Source organism: Polyodon spathula, chromosome 10 (genome assembly GCF_017654505.1).
Source record: "Polyodon spathula isolate WHYD16114869_AA chromosome 10, ASM1765450v1, whole genome shotgun sequence".
Taxonomy (NCBI): Eukaryota; Metazoa; Chordata; class Actinopteri; order Acipenseriformes; family Polyodontidae; genus Polyodon; species Polyodon spathula.
In genome coordinates, this window is record NC_054543.1 from 6,067,092 (window position 1) to 6,087,270 (window position 20,179).

Genomic DNA, 20,179 nt, shown 5'->3' on the forward strand with positions numbered 1-20,179 from the left:
ATGGTCTTGTAACTACAGCATGGTTTCTGACTAGACTGATACTGTAAAGGCGTAGCATGTGTTCCGTTAGAGGGCTATGAAGGAGCAGGTTTTCTTGAGCTAATAGCCTTTTCCCGCTCTTCTCCTTAAAGTTATAACTTCTGTAGCCCTATCGAAACAGCCAAAGCAAAAGGCACACTATAATTTTCCTGGGAAGGGAAGTGGAAGTGGAAGTTCATTGTCGTTATGATTTATTATTTCATTGTGGGTATGGGCTATTTCAGTCCACACATGGATCAGATGAATTGAATACAAAACTACTGTAGCATACGCACTTCTGGTACATGTCAGCGGCTTCAGAGTACAAACCCTGCAAAACAAAGACTTTGAGTTAGCAGCTTGACTTCAGGATATTAATTGGCTCATAGCAGTCAGCAGCAGGAGATAGTTTGTTTGTGCGTACAATGCAGAGTACAAACCCTGCAAAACAAAGACGTTTTGAGTTGTTTGTATTTTAAAAACTATTCTTTGACAAATATATTACTTTAAGCTGAATGTTTTAAAGCCCAGCCTCTAATTCAGTGTGAGTGGCCCTTTGCACAAGCAGCGGTACGGTCTCTCAGGAATTTGCTTGTTGCTTTTAATATGTAAATAAACGTTCTGTTTCAGTACCACTGGCTTGCCGTGTGCTTCATTCCTTTTCACCTCCATTTTGCTTCCTATACAGTATGGAAATGTGCAGTGTGTCTGCTGAACTGAGAAAGAAAACATGGCCAGGTGTCTGAAGAGGAGTGGCAGGATCAGCCAGACAGGTTGGTCTGACCCAATTGAGAAGTTAAATTTTGTCCCCATTTTCAGTTTGTTCCTTTTATTTTATTTTAATTATTTCTTTTTTTGTTAGTAGTATATTAATATAACAAATTGCGGAGGTGTCATGTCACTGTGGACTAACTTCAGACCCCCAAACTCATTTCACATGTGACCTGAGCGTTGTTAAAATCCAAGCCTCCAGCTTGTGAGAAGTGCGAAACACCTCAACCATTTAAAAATGTGATCAATTACCTGGTTGTGAAAGATGACAGCTTTCATTTTTGTATTCAAACTGGATTCCAAATGAACGCCAAAAAGAGGTGAACCATGCAGATTAGCTTGGGGGTGCATGTTCATCTATGCAAAGGGTTTAAGATGTCTTGGATTTCAATCCATAGCAAGCACTTTTATGTAAAACACAGCCATGTAAACAAGTGTCATTAATTACCTGCAGAGTGTGCATCTTTGTCATTCCCGTAATCTCCACATGCCACCCTAGTAACTAAATAAGCAGATAATGGGGCTGGGGTGAAAGAAGCTCTTAGACTGACCTCATACTGTGTATTGGCATTAACCTTTGCTCATGTCGGAGGCTTCCACGTCACGGGATTGTTAAGTGTGCAAACCAGTGTCTCTGATCTGTATCTGTAAACCAAGACACTACGCAAACACTCTCTCTCTCTCTCTCTGCAATGGTAATTGGTTTGCTATATTTATGCATCCTTATTACAATTTAAGTTAGCATATCAATACTATTTGCTACTAGAGGTATACTGAAAGTTTGGATTGTTTCACATCTTTCAAACTGAGCCATCGGTTGTAACTGTGGTTTTCTTTCATATTTCTAAGCAAAATTCTGTATGGCAATAAGGATGACAGTGTTGCGTTGACATCGCTATACAGCCCAATGGAACTTTTCTTCTCAACACACATACTTTACAAAATACAATACTGGCATTTTGTTTAGAAAATGAATTATTTAAATAGTGGCAAACCTGGGGCCATTCTTGTATTCTATAAAGTCCACAACATCATCCCATACTGATGAGTGATCTTGGCAAACAATGGCAAAGGCCAATCATGTTCCACCCATGTATACATGCTAAATAAAAAGAGACACCATAACAATGTTCATGTATTTATTGAGAACTTAATAAATCCCCTCCATGTGCCAGAGCTGTCTAACATGCATGTAGTTACAATGTCAGTTAATGGGTTAGCCACTAATGAGTCATCACGGGGCAGTGCGTGTTATCAAAGGGGCATTTCTCTACTAAAGGAGCCCTGTGTTCTAAATGAATTTCGCAGTCGCTAGCGCCCTTGACACCACCTTCATTCACCCAAGTGTTTCAGGATCCTGTCCACAGCTTCAGCCAAGTTGTTCACATAACCGTCTGCCTTGACCGTGGGGTGCTTCTCATCACTGGGCCTGCGGACACAAACAGGAAAGGGAGAGTTGGTTTCATCCCTTAGAAAAAAAACACAAGCCGTAGTAACCAACTGTAAATATGTGTGCGATGTGCGTGCTCATTTTATCATAGCGCACTGTAGGAAAAAGTCACAAAATCAAGCTGTAGGTCACGGCTGTAACCCCAAAGGGACTTTGTGATGTAAATTCAGTATGCTGTGGGTTTTAAATGAGCCTACATTTGTGTATATACTTTTTATTCTAGTACTGCACAAAGACAATAAACTGGTTATACCAGCATTGTCCAGTCAGGTTTTTAAAACCCTCATGCTTACACTGCATCGCGCATTAGTTTTTAAATCCTTTGTGAACATGTGTCAACACAATATTCAATCAAATAGTTCAAATAACACTGGCTGAAAAATAAAACAGCCTTGTCATCTGAAGGAAAAGAACAACTGTTAAGAATGCATCCCAGCGATGTATAGGCAGAAGTATGCTCTGGCAGCCATAGAGTTTAGTTAAAATATGTACAAGAAGACCAGGAGAAGCCAACAACAAGGGGATCAGAGCAGATGGTCAAGCCAGGCACTGCATGATTGATAACTCAGATTTATTATTAGCTTTCTTCAACAACGTTTCTTAAAATTTATAGGATGGGAGGGGAGGGAATGAACAGAACTTCATGACAAGGCTTTTCCAACAGCAGATGTTACACAGGAAAGATGAACTAGCTTGCAGTTCATCATACACACCCTGCAGCTCCACCAACTGGAATAGAAATGTTTTAGGACACTGTCCTGCCGCCTGCTTCAAAATGAAGTTGTCAACCACTTTAACAATGCAGACAATTAGAGGTTGCTTAACAAACCCCTTCTATTAATTCCTGGTCAAGGTATACTAGTGATTCAGAGATACTGGGCATGATCACTACTGGAAATGGAAGCCAATAACAACTTTTAAAAATGCCAAATGTAAGAAAAAAATGCTGAAAAGTGCCTGCTGGTGTGCACTGAGCTGCAGCAACGATCTCACTATCCGATATGCATGGAACTTCTTTACCCAACAGAGACCAGCCAAAGACAACCATCACAAAGCGCTCTACAGAAAGGATCTTTCAATATATAATACTGTACAAAGCAAGCACTATCCAGCTAAACTCAAACACTCCTCAAAGACATTTCATTAATGAAGAAAGTGAGAATGACCACTAACCACTTTTGTACTGCAGATGTTTCGCATAGTGTTCAGAAATAGTGATGGAAATATGCAGTACAGCTAAGTAGAATCAGGAATAATATCAAATCACATTTTCATATCAAATTACAGTGAGCTTGGTTCAAGTTGGCTTGTTTCTACAAACCTGGTGTGGTCTGCCCCACCCATTGCTCAGACAACCATTTGTACAATACAAAGCATAAATACATTTTTTCAGAATATAGCAGTCAATAAAAAAAGAAACTTAGTCATAGTACATTTAAACTAGCACTTAAACAGTGTAATCAATGTCTTTATATTTTACAAAGGGATCTCTTTGGTATAGTGTGGTATATGTGTGCTGAATGCAGGGTTTCTAAGACAGCAGATTAATTTCAAGTGGAGCTTTGAGCTCAGCTCGCTAACTGAATATAATACAAAATGTTTTTACAGGAACACATATCTAAGTAATTTGAGCTGTTATGCATTTAATGTCCAGCAGGTGGAGTTGGTGTATATAAAGCTAGTTACTTGTGGTTGTAACCAAGTATGTAGCTGGAATTAATAAGACCTGGTGGATTCTGGGTGTTATTCCACACTTATGGCTTGTGTATTTTATTCCAAATGATAAGAATTTCAACTATTCTTAGTGGGAACATGATGACTACAGTCAGCACTCACGTATCCGGCCCTATAAAGTTTTAAAATAAGTACGCTTCCATTTAGATGTAATGTGTAATTTGTTGTTACAGTACTATATTTTCAACAGAAGTAGTATTTTAATTAAGAACGATATGATTCTGAAAATATCACTTGCCAAAATAGACGACACTTGGACTGTAATACAATACATACTTTTAAATCTGGGACGTATTGTAGCAGTATGTAAAATTCCCTATTAACGACTCTTAAACAAGTACATTATAACATTGAGGAGATGGGCTTTGTATCAGAAAACTGGTGACTGGTGAGTCGGAAATTGCGTGTGACAGGTAAGTGCATTAATATACAACAGGGATTAATTTTATTCTTTCCACAAGGTTGTCAAAACGCGACTGACGTGTATCTGGGTAATGGATATCCGGCTCTCATCAGTACAATCAGTATGAGAACAGTCACAACCAATTATTCTGGTAACCTGGTGGGTAAAAGCAGTTGAACTGAGGAATAATTCCAGGAAGCCTTTTCATTTGTTTGTTTGAATACAAAGTAGTGCTAGAAATAAAAAAAAAAAGTTTGACTGCATGATGTTAAGGGAGTTTTGAAAAAAATGTCACAGAAGATAATAAAGGTAGGGTTACAAAAATAGAAAAAGGGATATTTAGTATCTATATATTTGGTAAGATGACAGCTTGGCATATCTTGTGCATTCACTTACACGGTGGACACACAGTGTCTATACATTGTATTGCAACCTGCTCTGCACACACTGGTGGAGAATCTTATCAGGATACCTTCATTTGTCTATTATAAGGGTGAGACTCATTGTAATAGCTACTGCAGCTGTTTGGCTATAAACAATTAAGAACATATATAAATATTTTTATGTATCTTTAATTAATTAGTTTGAAAGAGGTATGATAAAAATAAATAAATAAAAAGGATCAAAACATCAGACAACTTCTTCACAACTCATTATGGAATAACAAACATTCCTGAAAAAAACTGCTGAAATGTTATAATGTTTGGGCGGGATGCTGTTGACCAGACTGCAGTGGACTGTAACAAACTCAAAGTAGTGGGAAATCACTGACCAGAACAGTGTCTGGGGAGCTGAGCTGAAATAAATGAAAACAATAGGAAATCAGATACACATAAATAAGATTTACAGTAATTACTCAGAGTGACGCTTCTCTACTTGTATCTGGGTCAACGTGCCTTAGTAAGATGATTACCATGGTTAGATTCATTTAGGTATGCTGCAATCTCTGTAGCATAAACAACTATACAAATAAAGACATAAGTAAAACACATATCCCACATATTTAAATACCAACTTAGACCTGCATATCACTACGATCCACATCCACTGTGGTATTAGAATAACAGATCTGAGGAAATGGGCAGGCATCGCCTCATAAAACAGAAGTGAGTCTACTGCCTAATGCGAGTCTTTAATGGACAGTAAAATTAACATTTATGGTTAAAACAGAAACTTGGACTGTTTATCTAGAGCCATTGCTTTGGTACAGCTAAGCCAGGGTTAACTGGTGTGGGCATTTTCTTCTGTCTGTTTTTTACTCCCTTTGTGTAAACACTGTATATATTCATTTAATTAGCAGCACTGCTTGCAGGGGTGCAGTGAGCACATTAGGTCATCTCAATCTGTTGCTTCACATGCTCCCCATATCCCCGCCCATACTGCATACTGTGGGCTTTTGGCACCAGAAGGCTCGCTCCTCAGCAAATGAGAACTACAAATTTACACAAGCATAGATTCCAGAACATGCCATTGCAAGGGTTCCATAAACCCAGTGATTCACACAGGACAGCTTCCAGTTTATTTTTTTGCACAGGCTCCTGGGATATACAGGGGTTAAGGGAGGACTGAAGTGTTTTGTTTTTAAACACTCTCCTTGACAAGCCAGCTGAATGTGTATCAGAGCAATGTATTTTCAAATAAATGAATTACCCGATATAATGTTTACAAATTAAGACTGCTAAATTTTGGCACAAAGCGTGTGACTTCATCATGTTACTAACCCTGCTTTATTTCACAAGAGAAGCTAAATCAAAATGAGTTCGTGGAGTTGACGATGCAATTTAATTGCAACCTCTTTAACTTTATGTTGTTCCAGTGCAGATGAGAGCTAACAGTTTGCAGAATTCCTACCAACAACAACAATAATGCACGATCATTGACAGTTTTTAAACATTGATTTTTAAAAGTGGTAAAAGAAAATGCATGCTTTTAAAACATTCTAGGTGAAATCCAAATTTAAATTTGAACTTCTATTACCAAACCTGTGCTGAAAGTTTGAGAGTGTGAGAGTTTCATTCAGCTCTCAGGTTCAGACTGTCATTCAATAATGCATACAGTACAGCAGGCAGCATCCACCATGTGTTCCCACCTAATGCTCGCCCCTGCTTTGTAATCCATAACCTTACACAGTCAATCAGAAGATACACAGCACACAACCTGTTCAACGTCAATTCCTACTGCCAAAACATTTGTTTGATTGTAACTTGTTTTTTGCGTTGTAAGTGCCTTACTGAGCCCTTCATTTCTTATTGCTGTTGCTAGATTACTCCCAGACCTAAACCTGATGCGGCTCCTCTCCCTTTGCAACTAATTGCTGTTCCTCCCATGTCCCTAAATCAGTAAACATGACTGCTTCACATTGATTTATTATTCTTCCCTTCTACAATCAAAACACAAGGCATACTTTACAGCTTCTCTGAATGTGTACACAGTGTTTGGAGAGAAAGAGGCTCATTTACATTAAGCTACTGTCACTGTTTTTATCATCAGTCCTGATGTTTATTTTTATTGCGCTGGGTATTAATAAAGACATGAAGCAATTAAAAAAACTGAAGCAGAAAATAATTAAGGTAACACGGCAGCTGCAGCTCGATTGATGCTGTCTGTTGACCTTTGAGAAACGAAAGTTTGTTGTTTTTAACCATTTCTTGGTTTAGTTTGCTTTAATTGGGACTCCTGGCAGGGAATATTAGATCAAAACAAAGGTTTAGAAAACGGTATATTTAAACTAGAAGGAAAATACCGTATCCCTAAACTTTCAAATTCCTTTTTAAACATTCTGTTTATACCGCGGTACTCTACAGTATATGTGCTTTAAACCTTCATGACAGCGCTCTTTGGAAGAAGCACTTTCCAAAAATAATCAAGCGTGTGTTAATATTACACGTGGTAAGCTAGGTTTGAATATAGTGGGAAGCCCATTAAAAATGCACATTATTATCATTATTATTATTATTTTCTCACGTGAAAGACAACTTCACAGCCCCTGAAGAATTCTGAATAACAATTACAAAAGCAAAGTTCCTCTAAACGGTTTGCAATAACAAGGAAGAAGCAGTCCAGCACTATTCAAATTCAAGTGAAACTGACTCATGCAAATTGGATACGACAGGCTTGTACAGGTTTGTGAGGCAGCGTCCCGAACAAGGCTGGCCCGTGTCCTTGAAATATTGGATCCAGACACGGAAACTGCAGTTCTGCGTACTTTTAATAACAAATAAATAAAACGAAAACACAGGAACACAATTTAAGTTCAAACTAAACACTATAACCCAAAACTCCTCAAAATAAACTAAACCACCAAAGCTATGACTTCCCCAGTGATTAAACAGAGAGCACAACCTGCTATTAGTCTCTCACCAAACAAACATTCATTATTCTGTTTTATTCCATGTGACCAAGGGTTGATTGACAATTAATCATCCAAATCACCACCTGGCCACATTCCACACTTTCTCACTGACTCAATTTAACAATCAATCAACAATCAAAACCATGTGACTGTGCAAACAGTGGCCCTCTGGCCTCCAGGCTGCCCCTTCACCGAGATGACAGCCAGCCACAAAACACACCCACACACATGTGCACCCATGTGTAGAGCCTATGCTCGGTCACAAGGTGTTTATATATATATATATATATATAACACACACACATATACATATATATACACACATATACATACATATATATACACACACACACACACACACACACACATATATATATATATATATATATATCCCTCACAGTCATTCTGCATGATCCTGCATAGTAGTAAAACCTTTAGGGTAGCAGCAAACTGCAAGACGGCTTGCTAATTACATTCTGAAAATGATTTATTGCGAGACTGATAGATTTAGCAAGCAGGCAGAGCAAGTGGGGTAAAATGAGCAAAACCTCAAGCACTGCAAACCAACAGGGTATCTGAATTGTGTTAAAACCTGTCCCGCGCTCTGAATCATTTTACACCACCCCAGGCTCTGTCTGTACCTTTGTTCCTTTTACAGGTCATTTGCCAGTCTTGCAGCTTTAAAGCAGAATGGAGAAGTACTTTATTCCTATGAACTGTTAGGAATAGGGCTAGTTTTTCAGTTGTCAGCAAGATGGGATTATTTTCCTTTGGGGGCTGCTGCGTGGCAACGTGTTTTATTTGGAATTATCTGAGCGCTCTTTGCATTACGAATGCATGTGGTTCTAACGTGGAGCATGTGTTTGGTGAGAGCAACTGGCTATGGCCAGGCATTTAGCATCACCCTATAGAGTTAACTAAATTTGCGTCATAAAGTCAAATAAAACCTTTTGAATAATGTTACGTTAACATATTGGAATTACATACTGCTTTGTAGTTTTCCATATGCTTAACAAAAAACTGACAAATTAAAAAATATGACATTTAAAAATCTAGCATGAAATACTGTACTATTGTTTTTGAGTGTGTGTGTGTGTGTGTGTGTGTGTTTTGATATATATATTATTATATATATATATATATATATATATATATATATATATATATATATATCTCATGTATTATGCATTTCTCTGTATTATCATTAGTATTATTGATTATCTTGTAAAGTGTTTTGTGATGGTGTTCCACTATGAAAGGCGCTATATAAAAAGAAAATTATATATATATATATATATATATATATATATATATATATATATATATATATATATATATATATAATTAATGTTGAAATCCTATAATTTATGTAATTTTTGGTCATAGCTGTACATCTTGTGTGCACGAGCATGTGTGTCTGTGTGCCTCCTGTCTACCATGGCTTACCAACCTTCTTATGTAACTGGGACATGACTGGGAGCTTTATTGAAGTGGTAGTTTAGGGCGAAGTCAAGTGTCCTAAGTGCCATCTGCTACCCCGAATGCTTCATTTTTATTTATTTTTTTACTGCTCAGGGTGTGGAAAAGTACCAACAGGTAAGAAAATACACAGACAAAAGAGGCGGCATGTTTCACCAACAAACCCTTGTTGTGAAAAGGACTCATTAATTATTAATCATCGATTAACTGCCTGACAGACAGGTCTGATATAGAAGTACAGCTAACAAACAAACAGCTGCTGGGAATTCAAAGATCCAGTTCATATTGGTGTGGTCAGATGTTTTTTTTTTTTTTTTTAAATGGCAAATGCCTTAATTACTGTTGCTTCTTTGTGCTCTCTGTTCCAGCATTCATTTAAAAGCATGCTGATATGGATGACCTTTACTGCAAATTGGAAGTCCATTTTCTGCAGATAGATAGATAGACAGATAATAAGACCCACTGCAGTATCGATAGGAAATATTTGTTTGTTCAGTTGATTTATCTATAACTTTCTCAATCAGAAAATTAGAAAAAATTAAAGAATGATGTAACTTGAACTAGCTGATAGGGTGTTCTTCTTTACTGATCTTGTCAAGCGTTGAACTCGTTGAACTTAATTAGAAATGCACACAGCATGCAGACAGGTGGACATGAGCAGCCCTTATAAAAGAAACAGAACTTGTGTTTGGCAGCTATTGATAAAACCAGGCATTCTGCATAATCATACACAATAGTAAATGGGTAAGTAAGCAAACGTTTAGAATTTATGAGATCTGTTGCTTTAAACAACATGAAGAACAACTCTCCAGTTAAACCACGGTCAGTGATGGGTATGAACGTGGACCCTTACAATACAAATATCCACTGAAACTACAACAATAAAACTGTATAAGTAAGGAACAGCAAGTAGTACTGAGTTTATTTCATAAAAAAGTAGGATATCCTGTTAAGCATGTAAACGCTGAAAAAGATTACAATATAAGTATATTCTGCACTGAAACTATGTACAGTGATAATGGCTGTCCTGATGGAGATAAAAGCGAGTGTTTCATCCTGACTCAGCGACTACTATCATTCTCATCATGACACACTACCGATACATTCTGAGCTCAAGGTTGAGTTGCACAAAGTTCTTAGATCGTATGCATGCTTTCCAAACAAAGTCCCAAAGTCCTTCTCTTTGCTGAGCAGCACATGCTCCTACACTGTACAATATGCTTAGACAATTAGGCCTGCTAACCCCTGCATGGGAAGGAAACTATGTTGTAATATTCTTGCAAGCATGACTTTGAGAATGCATTTGCACAGATAATATTCTCAATAACTGAATGTTTAGGTAAACAAAACTGTGCCCATCAGTGTACACAGTTGTTTTCCAAAACAGATCTCTGCCACGCGAAGCGAGGAGGTATCATGGAGTAAAACTTTCCACTGGCTTCTCTCACTGGGTAGCAGTACAGTTTCATGGCTGGGAAACTATTTAGTCTGCTGCATTATACATATATTTCACAATGGATAAATGTGTACTGAATTGTCACTGTATAAAAATTCATCCTCATCCTCTAGCTCTCAACTATGTAATTCACCTTGATACTAATTAGTATATCTTCTACATAAAGAAAGTGTTTTTGAAATACACAGAATCAAGGTTTTAAAGGTAAATGTTATATTATAAAAAAAAAATTGGGATCTCTAAAGTGTTATTATAATGCTATATTTTATTCTCTATATGCAGTTCTCCATTTATTTATTTAATTTATATAGCGCCTTTCATACCAAAGTATCACTAAGTCACTGTACATAATAAAAACACAATAAAATACAAATAATAACAATAAAAATAATCTTTAAAATCTGGCAATAATTAGGTATCACTGTAATAGAAGGTGCTGCATATCATTGTGGCTCAAAGAATTTAGTTGCATTTATATAAAAAAGTATAATAATAAAAAAAAAAGAATATATAATAAATGATTATTGTACTGAAATCTATTTTACACAGACATTGACTGTTGTCTGGTGTTATAATTTCCTATTCTCTTTTTCTCGCTCGCTTTTTTTATGCCCCCATGCTACGAGTGGAAAGACAGCAGAAGATGGAATGAGGACAAACAGGCTTCACAATGGCATCCCGGGGCTAGAACAGTGAAACATGTTTTACAAGCTCGGAATAATACCAGTCTGCATTTACTTGATCTCTCAGTTTGCTATTGCATGTCTTTACCACACTGGGTTCTTCCTTTGTTGTTTTCAGTGCACTGGGTTCTTGTTAAGCAGCAGAAATTGGCAGCAAATACAAGGTTCAAAGAGCCTGTGCAATGCACTCCAGGCCTCTCCAAAAATGGAACTCGAGTTAATTGAGTTTAGAATGGAGTAATATGTGTTTCATGGATCTAGGTCACAGGTTGGTTTCCCCCCTGGGTGGAATGGGAATCTCCAAATACACTGGAATTCTGTTCCTGCTTTCTGGGAATGGTGGAAGTAGATGACATTTCGATGTACTGCATATCAAAGTACATCACTGTTTACATCCCAGGTTACGCTCCCCTGAAGGCCAAATTATGCCACAAAATATAAACACAAATGCATTAGCAACAAGTTCAGTTTAGCCATTACCCAGCACTGATGTTTGTCTTTAACATTTTCAGGCTTGGCAAACTCAAACCCCAAAATCAAATAACTGCAGTTAGTTATGCCTCCCTGGTAGTTATGAATACTAAAATACCCACTGAATACCCTGGGAATTACGAGATCTCCTTCTGTGAAAACATGATGAAACGCAGCCTGTAGTCTACATGGAGAACATCATGGTTGTTTTTCTAAGCAAAATATTTATGATATTTTCATTTGAGAGCCTGTACATATACCCCCTGTGTGCTGTTTCTAAGCTTGTAAATGCTGCACCATTCAAAAGCTTTCTATAGTAAAGGGATGGAAATAAGTAGCATGTATGCAGTAGCAGTTTCACCCACTGCAGGTTTTATTATCAGCTTGGTTAGCCATTACCAGTACAGGTAACAAGCTCAGGTAGGTTTTAATAAACTCATAGAGAAAACCAGGAACGGATCAAACTGCTATGCAATGAGAGTCTTAATTCCATCCCTGGTAAGTCAAGCCTATATATAGTTAAACTCTCTTGCAAACAAGCTCAAGTGAGGCTCTTTCAATGTCTCATTAGCTTGTAGATCCCCCCCTTACAGTCATAGACCAGTTCTCCAATAAGACCATCAAGACCCTGGTGGTTGCAATATAGGGATCAGCACAATGGTGAAGGCACTGGCTGGAAGTTTTTGTTAACTTGACTTAATGTCTGAGTTTTTACCTTACACTTTTTTAAATATGTGTTGTTGTACAGAGGAATGCATACTGTAAATTTATAATATTGTTGTATTCAATTCTAGTGATGTTAGTAGACCAGAATGACCTTGTGTCATAAATGAGAGTGTTCTACTGATATGATGTCCAATCTTAGCAGAGATTAGTAATTTTCCCTATGGTTGCGTTTTGCTTTGGAAGATAAAGTATCTGCATGCAGCAACTTGTAGCCGAATACCGTATTTTTTACTATTACAAGTGCAGGATTCATTTAGGGATTGTTTTTTTGTTTGTTTGTTTAAAAGCAAGATGGCTTTTAAAAGGCTCACAGGCACTTTTTTAGCTGCGAAAGCCTCTGTGATCCAGCTAAATGCTCAAGAGCATGATATTCAGTAAGTATGCCTGCCCTGAGGTTGTGGTTTTTTTTTTTTTTTTTTTTTTTTTTTGCTGGTCAAGCCAGCAAGAGTAAGGTTGACAATAAGCACACACTGTTCCCTCTCAAAATTGATTTGCAGTTACTATTGCACACCTTCAATGTATCTACAGATTGACAGTGTGTTTAGTTACCCTTACCGCATAAGGAACCACATCATCAAAAACACAGCACCCACAAAAAAAGCAGCTGTCAGAAGGGTTGCAACAGAGGGCCATCAGAAGCCAAGGATCCAACAATCTGCCATCCTAAATACTGCTGCAGCTGTTTTACCCTTTAGGACAACCCATCTAATTGCAAAGGTTCATTTCACAAAGCTGGAAATGTAAGGCAGATCATTCCAGGCTGTTTATTTTAAACCCAAACAAACATGATTATAACATTTAGCTACTGGGTGGCTGCTTGAGCCATGTAAGAATCCAATTAGAATTAGACAAAGTGCCATTTCAAATGAGAATTAAACCACCACCATGGTTGCCAATGCTTTAACCCAGATACTGTTTTTCCAATCAGGTCCTAAATGAATTAAGTGAGCTGGCTACGAGTTAGCTAATTAGAGGTCCCCGAGTAGCTCATCCAGTTAAAGCACTGCCGAGGGGAGCGCAGGATGAGTCTCACAGCTTGGACGGTGCCAGTTTGCGTCCGGGCTGTGTAAAGAGGCCGAACTTTGCTGGGGACTCTGAAGTTGGCGTCACTTTAGCTCCGACGCTCCTGTGATGGGGGAGGGAAACTGGCAGTGATTGCTTCTCCTCATGGCATAACAGCGAACCCTACTGGCCAGACACCAAGCACAATCAGAGTGGATAGAAAGCAGAGCTGATCTCTGTGCTCCGGGATCAGTAGCCCATCCGTAAAAGCAATTCTGGCTTTAGGCTTGTGAGATTGGAGGATGCTCACACGCCCTCAGAACGTCTGTGCTGTGCGGGGACCCACTGTGGTGAGGAGAAAAAACATAATTGGACATTCCAAATTCTCTAAAAATTATTTAAAAATAAATAAATAAATATTGCTAATTATAAAAGTTTTCCATAGTAAAAACTTTGCAAAGTGTAATAAAACACAGTTAAAGCATGATAAAGCATAGGCAAGCATTCTAAAGACCAGCGAGGTATGGTAAAGCATGTTAATAAATATGGTAAACCAAGGTAAACTATGGTAAATGCAAAGTATAGCTATAGTAAAAGAATGGTAAAACACAGTGTTAAACTTTTATAAGGGTAAAGTATATTTTACACCACATACATAAAATGTAAACTCAAATGTTTCAAGTTCTAAACGAGTATGCGACAGGACTTATAAAGTAAAGTATTAACTCTAGTGTACGAACTGCGACGTTAACTTGAAGCCTTTCTGTCTCAAAGGAAGTCTCCTTTGGCCGAATACTTTTAGGATTTACAATGGCTAGCCAAGCTTGCATATCTGGCAGATATATTTGATCACTTCAATCACCTGAATCTCTCTATGCAGGGAAGTGTATCCAGTGTGTTTGAAATTGTCAAGTGATGAGGGTCTGAAGTTACAATTTCAAAATCTTACTCTGCCTTTTTCTGGATCAAAGTAAATACAGAATACCCACAACTCAGTGAACTCTTTCTCTCTCTCTCTCTACCATATACTTCTAAAATGTGTTAAAAAAAATGACCTACTGTAACTTTTACATGGAACCCTTACAGCTAAAAAGTTATATGCACATATCTAAACAGAAAAAAAGACTGATGAAAATGACCTGGTCCTTAAAGAAGTCCTCAGTAATTGAGAAAGACAGCAGGTCGGTCACTGGTATCAAAAAGGTTGAGAACCACTGGATTAGACCATATTGACAAATCCCTACCTACAGCAAGTCTATGCTGTGACCAATAGAGTCAGGCATGAATACAAATTAGTAATATTTTACATACCAGAATATACTGTATGCCCAAATGCCCTTGTAAAGAGGCTTCAATTGAGACATTTTAAGCATGCACTAATGGATTTTATTTTTAGGAATTTTCACATTCTTGTTATGTTATGATTCACATTAATATCTGTGAACAGCCTGATATTTAGCATCAGACCGTAACTGGAACAAGATGTTACACGGTGTACTGGGGGAAGGTAAATTTCGTGTGTAACGAGGTTTGAAGCTCTAAGTATATAGTAAACAAATAAACAAATGTAGATGAAGTTCACTCTCTACACATCTTCTGTTTAATATGGAGTGCATGTTTTGCTCCCTTTGTTTTGTTGTCTTGTGGCGATGGCTGTCGTCTTTTCATTTTGCCATTTTCCAGTTGGGAAGAGGTTAATGAAGTGAAAAGGCTTCACCAGCACCATTTAATAGAGGCACAAATCTATCAGTCATAATTACAGCAGTGGATTTTATTTACTTTTTTAACTTAAAGATTTCAACCTTAATGATCCTTCCTTCCTTGTGTGCATTAGGCATAATGATTATTTAGTTCAACTCTGTTAATGCCACTAGCATAGCTGCACAGGAAATCCCTACTTAGCGCAGGCCAAAGTGGTTTTCGGAGCCAGGAAATGGAGCCCTACGATTAGGTTTTACACGTGCATAATCAGTGCTCCGTTCCTTTTTGTAAGGAATTGTGTGCTCGTAAAATAGGTGGCAGGAGGGCAGAGGCAGAGACTAACAACCACTGTTTACCCACACAGCAGGTATGACAGACGCAGAGGCAACATGAGCTTCCCCTGCATTGCTCAGGCATTGTACCACACCACCCCTGTCTTCAAACACCGTCCCCTCCCCTGTAAGGGGGTCACATATCAGTCCAGACCCAGTGCTGGAAGATTCTGTCAGCTATATAAAGCAAAGTTACGAGGCCATTCGGCTCCTCCAGCTGGCTTCTTAACCCAGTGCTAGTTTAGCTTTGTCGAAACCACCTGTATGAGAAATATATATAGATATACATATTTTTTAAACAATTATTTTTAATTGCAAGCATGCTGTGCAGCCGTCTTCACAACTTACAGCGTCGGGGGACCCATGCAGTTCTGAATTTCATGCAGGCCGGCCTGCCACAGGGTTCGCTGGTGTGCGGGGAGCCAAGGACTCCCCAGCTGATCTAACCTCTACCCTGCCCGGGGAGCACATGGCCAATTGTACGCCCCCCCTGGGAACTCCCGTCCACGGTCGACAGTGGCATAGCTTGGATTCGAACCGGAGAAATTAATAGTTATGGTATTCCAGTCCCCCCACTCTCTGAGGTTTGAACATGAACTACCAAATAAATGACATCAGGGTTGCCTTCTTACTACACACAGAGAGCCCAGGTTCTGTCTGTAAACTAAACAAACCCACTGTGTCTGAAACTCTACTCCCTGGACCCAGTACAACTAATAGAGTGTAACACAGTGTAACATAAATATATACGATACAGACCTATTCCCGCACCTGACTTCAACAGGACATCCAGCAGACTAGAAGGGGTCCTGTGATGTGGTTTAAGAATATATAGCACACACAATTTTAATACACTGAAAATTAGACACTAGAAGGATAACTGATATATGATCCAGTATACATTACATTGCATTGCATATTAGCAGCCATTTGATTTAGCAATTAAACGGACATCGCAATACATGCTAAAATAACATGCAAACAAAATGGGGCTTTACAGCATCAGCACTGTATTATTATTAAAACCAATAAAACTAAAAACATGAGACAATGCAAGCGCACAGCTGCACTCTGCCCTTTGCAATGGGTGCGTCTTTTCCAATTTCCTATCGAGTCCCAAAGCAAACTTAAACAGATGCAACGCTGCAGCGGGTTGCGATTTATTTATTTCATAACCAAGGTCTAATGGCTTTGTGTATCACACTTGTAGCAGCCTGACCTTTAGATAACTACACTCGCACAATGAGGGAGCTAAAACAATGATCTGGAGCTGCCATATTTAACTGAAAAGTGTACTGTTTTATAGGGATCTTGCATTAACTCACACAATGTGTGTGTATGTGAAAACTAATATACAAAAGAAATGTAAAGATTCCTATAAATATCCATGAAATTGTGTACAATAATTACAATGTGCCCTACAATAAGTAAATGTCCAGTCAGGTGTAATTACAATTCCCAGGGAAAAGATGTCACTTTGTGCTGTGTAAACCCCCCAATTTCATACGAGACCGGACATCATTGACAGTGCAGTTTGTGTACAGGTAGCTGTAGTTGATGGGAGACCAACTTCCTAACCTTTGCATTTACAGAATGTGAAAGAATGGCCAGTCTAATTTCTCAAACTAACAAACTGCTGCAGAAAAAAAACAGATTAAAAAACACAAGCTCCACCAATCATAATAATGACCCATGAAAGCCAGGAGGCCACCATCTTTCATCATTATCCATTTCAAAAGGAAATAGATTTTTTTTTTTTTTTGTGGTTATTAATTTGCTTGGTTGCTTATCAGGAAATAGCAGATCTAATCAATTTAACTGTGCATGATGCTTTCATGTTGAATGTATATGCATATTCTGTACCATAGACCCTGTAATTAAAACCTGCTGTGTAGCATGCCACAAGATGGGACAACTCCTTAAGGGCTGCTTTTAAACTTGAGTTTTAAAAAGTACCCAGAAACAGAAAACAATACACAAAATGTACCAGACTGGAAAAACACATAGTTTATTATAACTGTGATATTTCATAGTTGTACCAAGTTGCTTTTCCAATCTGGCTCTGAATCCAAACAAATAGGATCTGATTGATTCAAACTGTACCAGTGTGTGTGTGTGTGTGGGGGGGGGGGGGGGGTCATGTGGACACTGTCTATTATAGGTTAATTTCTTTGATATGTGTTAAATGGTTAAAAACAATATGATCTCATATGTTTATAATCCGCTGCCTTTACTGTGCCTTGAAAACCTTCTGGTGATGAAATAGCACACCTAACTTGACCTCACACTGCCCTAAGCTAAGAGACGAGCATGAGCAGTATCAGAGCCAGCAAAAACAAACCCTTACTAAGCTCTGCTTGGTACCCTTCTCCTATTATAACACGTAAGGCCCCGAAAGACTGCTGATGTTTGCACGTTTCATTTTACACGGCAGCGTAAGCCAAGTGCACCAGATAAAAAGGCAAAGGCTGAACTAACTGCTGTGGTAGAAAAGTTTCAATAAACCAATCGCACTTCTTATTGCTCAGCTAGTTTTCTCTTTCTGAAAGTAGTTTACTGGCTTTAATTCCCAGAGCCGGGCTGCCACGTTTACATGAAGGGTTTGGTTCAATGGTCACTTTAGGGATATGACCTGGAAAAGTATGTAGCTATCTACCACGCTTCATTGCCTAGACACCTATCAATCATGGGGGTAGTATTATCATTCACATATAGAGTATAACATTCATTTTCTAAATACAAACTCACTGGTGGTGTTCTCATGACCTTGGCAGAACTGCTGCTTTTGGAGGCTTTCATTCTACTGTTAAAGCACCCTCTAGTGGTCACACTGGGGGAACGCCAAGCAAACATAAATTGCTGGTAAAACTTTTGTTTGCTAGATGACATACAGCATCACTTAAGCACAGCCCAGAGGAATTAAATGAGTCTGGAACAAAATCAGATAAGGCAGCCTCAGGTTCAATCTATGAGTCAGCTGCATTCAACACTACTGTCCTTCTTTTCCAGTTAATAGCAGACATGGGAAGGATGGGTAGAAAACCATTCTGGATCCAAGGCAGGAAGGCTGTGTGTGGTTACGGCAGCAGACTCAGCCCAAATCAACAGTTTTTAAATCTTGATCAGAAACTTAGGCTGCTAACTAGTGGGACGGCAAGGCTCATGCTTTTTTTTACGATACTGAATGGTAGCTGGGCATGTATGTCAGGAAGCGGCACCTATCATTGACATACACCTCCTGCCGCACAAATACACAATTCAAGCTGCCAGTATCATTAAAAAAAAAAAATAATAATAATAACTGCCATCTCATTAGGAAGCAGTCTGGCAGTCTTCCAACTGTGGGGAGGGAGAACAGAGAGAGATACCCGTGTGTAGGATAAACACTGGTTCAGGCAGCCGGCCAGTGATGTCACACAGGGGTCACATGCTGAGCAATTGCTGAAGACACACTATCTACTGTTACATTTTTCTGATTTGTCAGTGTCTCATGTTTTCTAATTCATCAGTTTTGTTACTCAATCAACAGATGGCATATGCCTACAAACGCTGCTATATAATTGTCAACAAAATGTTAAGATATGACAAGTGCGAAAATGTACTCAGGACAGCTTTATAAATTGACTTCAAAACTGACATTTTGGTCCTTGACATTACCATCTGGACAAAGGTACACATCAATATTTGCTGATACTTGGATTATACAGTGCCTCTGCCATCATTTTTACAGCTAGCACGACAGTAGCTGTGCCACCTCGTAGTTTATCATTTTGCACCCTCAGTCACAATAAAGAAAGCAAGGGTGGGGTATATCAATAAATAGGAGGGACAAAGCGAGCTGCAGTGCAAAATGGTGTATAATCTAAACAGTTTGTGCATTTTACCTTTGTTGAGAAGCATAGTCAAGCACAGTTCACCACAGCACATTGTGGTGTTAACTACAGTATATGAAAAAGCACACACCTCACACCTGCTATATTAAAACCCCAGTACATGTGGATTATCCAACATCTCATTTCAGAACAACACTGAAAGGCTTCCTTAATATAGGAGAGATAGTACATGGAAAACCTACATGGTAGCACCACCTAGTGGCCAATGATAATTTACATGCAATTCAAAATGTGTAGATCTGTCTGGCTTAAGTTAAAGAGACCCCTATTTGGCCTTACATAGGAGTACAGGCCTATTGTAAAACCCACACAAGCATAACGCTGCAGAGCGGCATGGGGTTAGACTGACAGACGGTAAACCGAGTCAGCGAAGTGTGCTGACGGCACCGTGAGAAATTGAGCTGTAAATACTGGGACTGACCTGTACTTTCCTGTCCTCACTTGTAGAGCCTTCATCCCACACTGCTGAGCTCCGCCGACATCATTCACCAGATCATCTCCAATCATGATGGCCTGTCGAGAGCAATGAGAAACACTTCACCATGCTGTCAAGCACCACTTTATGCCAACCATATTTCACACACCCCGTTGAGCTGAACTCGTGCACCTGATGTTAAATATCGTCACGCTAGAGATTAAACATGATCACACTGTCAGCAAACCAAGTTAAATGTGCGTGCATGTGCTAAAAATAGAAAAAGGCTATTT

The 20,179-nt window shown here is 38.7% G+C and overlaps 1 protein-coding gene across 1 annotated transcript in view; it reads right to left on the reverse strand.

Annotated features, from left to right (window-relative positions):
• Nucleotides 1-1,914: 1,914 nt before the first annotated feature.
• LOC121322305 (phospholysine phosphohistidine inorganic pyrophosphate phosphatase) overlaps nt 1,915-20,179 on the reverse strand; it is a 31,524-nt gene continuing 13,259 nt past the window's right edge. Inside the window, exons 6-7 of the mRNA XM_041262090.1 lie at nt 19,893-19,984; nt 1,915-2,218 (exon numbers count right to left, since the gene is read on the reverse strand). Coding sequence (XP_041118024.1) covers nt 2,122-2,218; nt 19,893-19,984 — 189 coding nt within the window. The 3' untranslated portion in view covers nt 1,915-2,121. The remainder of the gene's footprint in view (nt 2,219-19,892; nt 19,985-20,179) is intronic.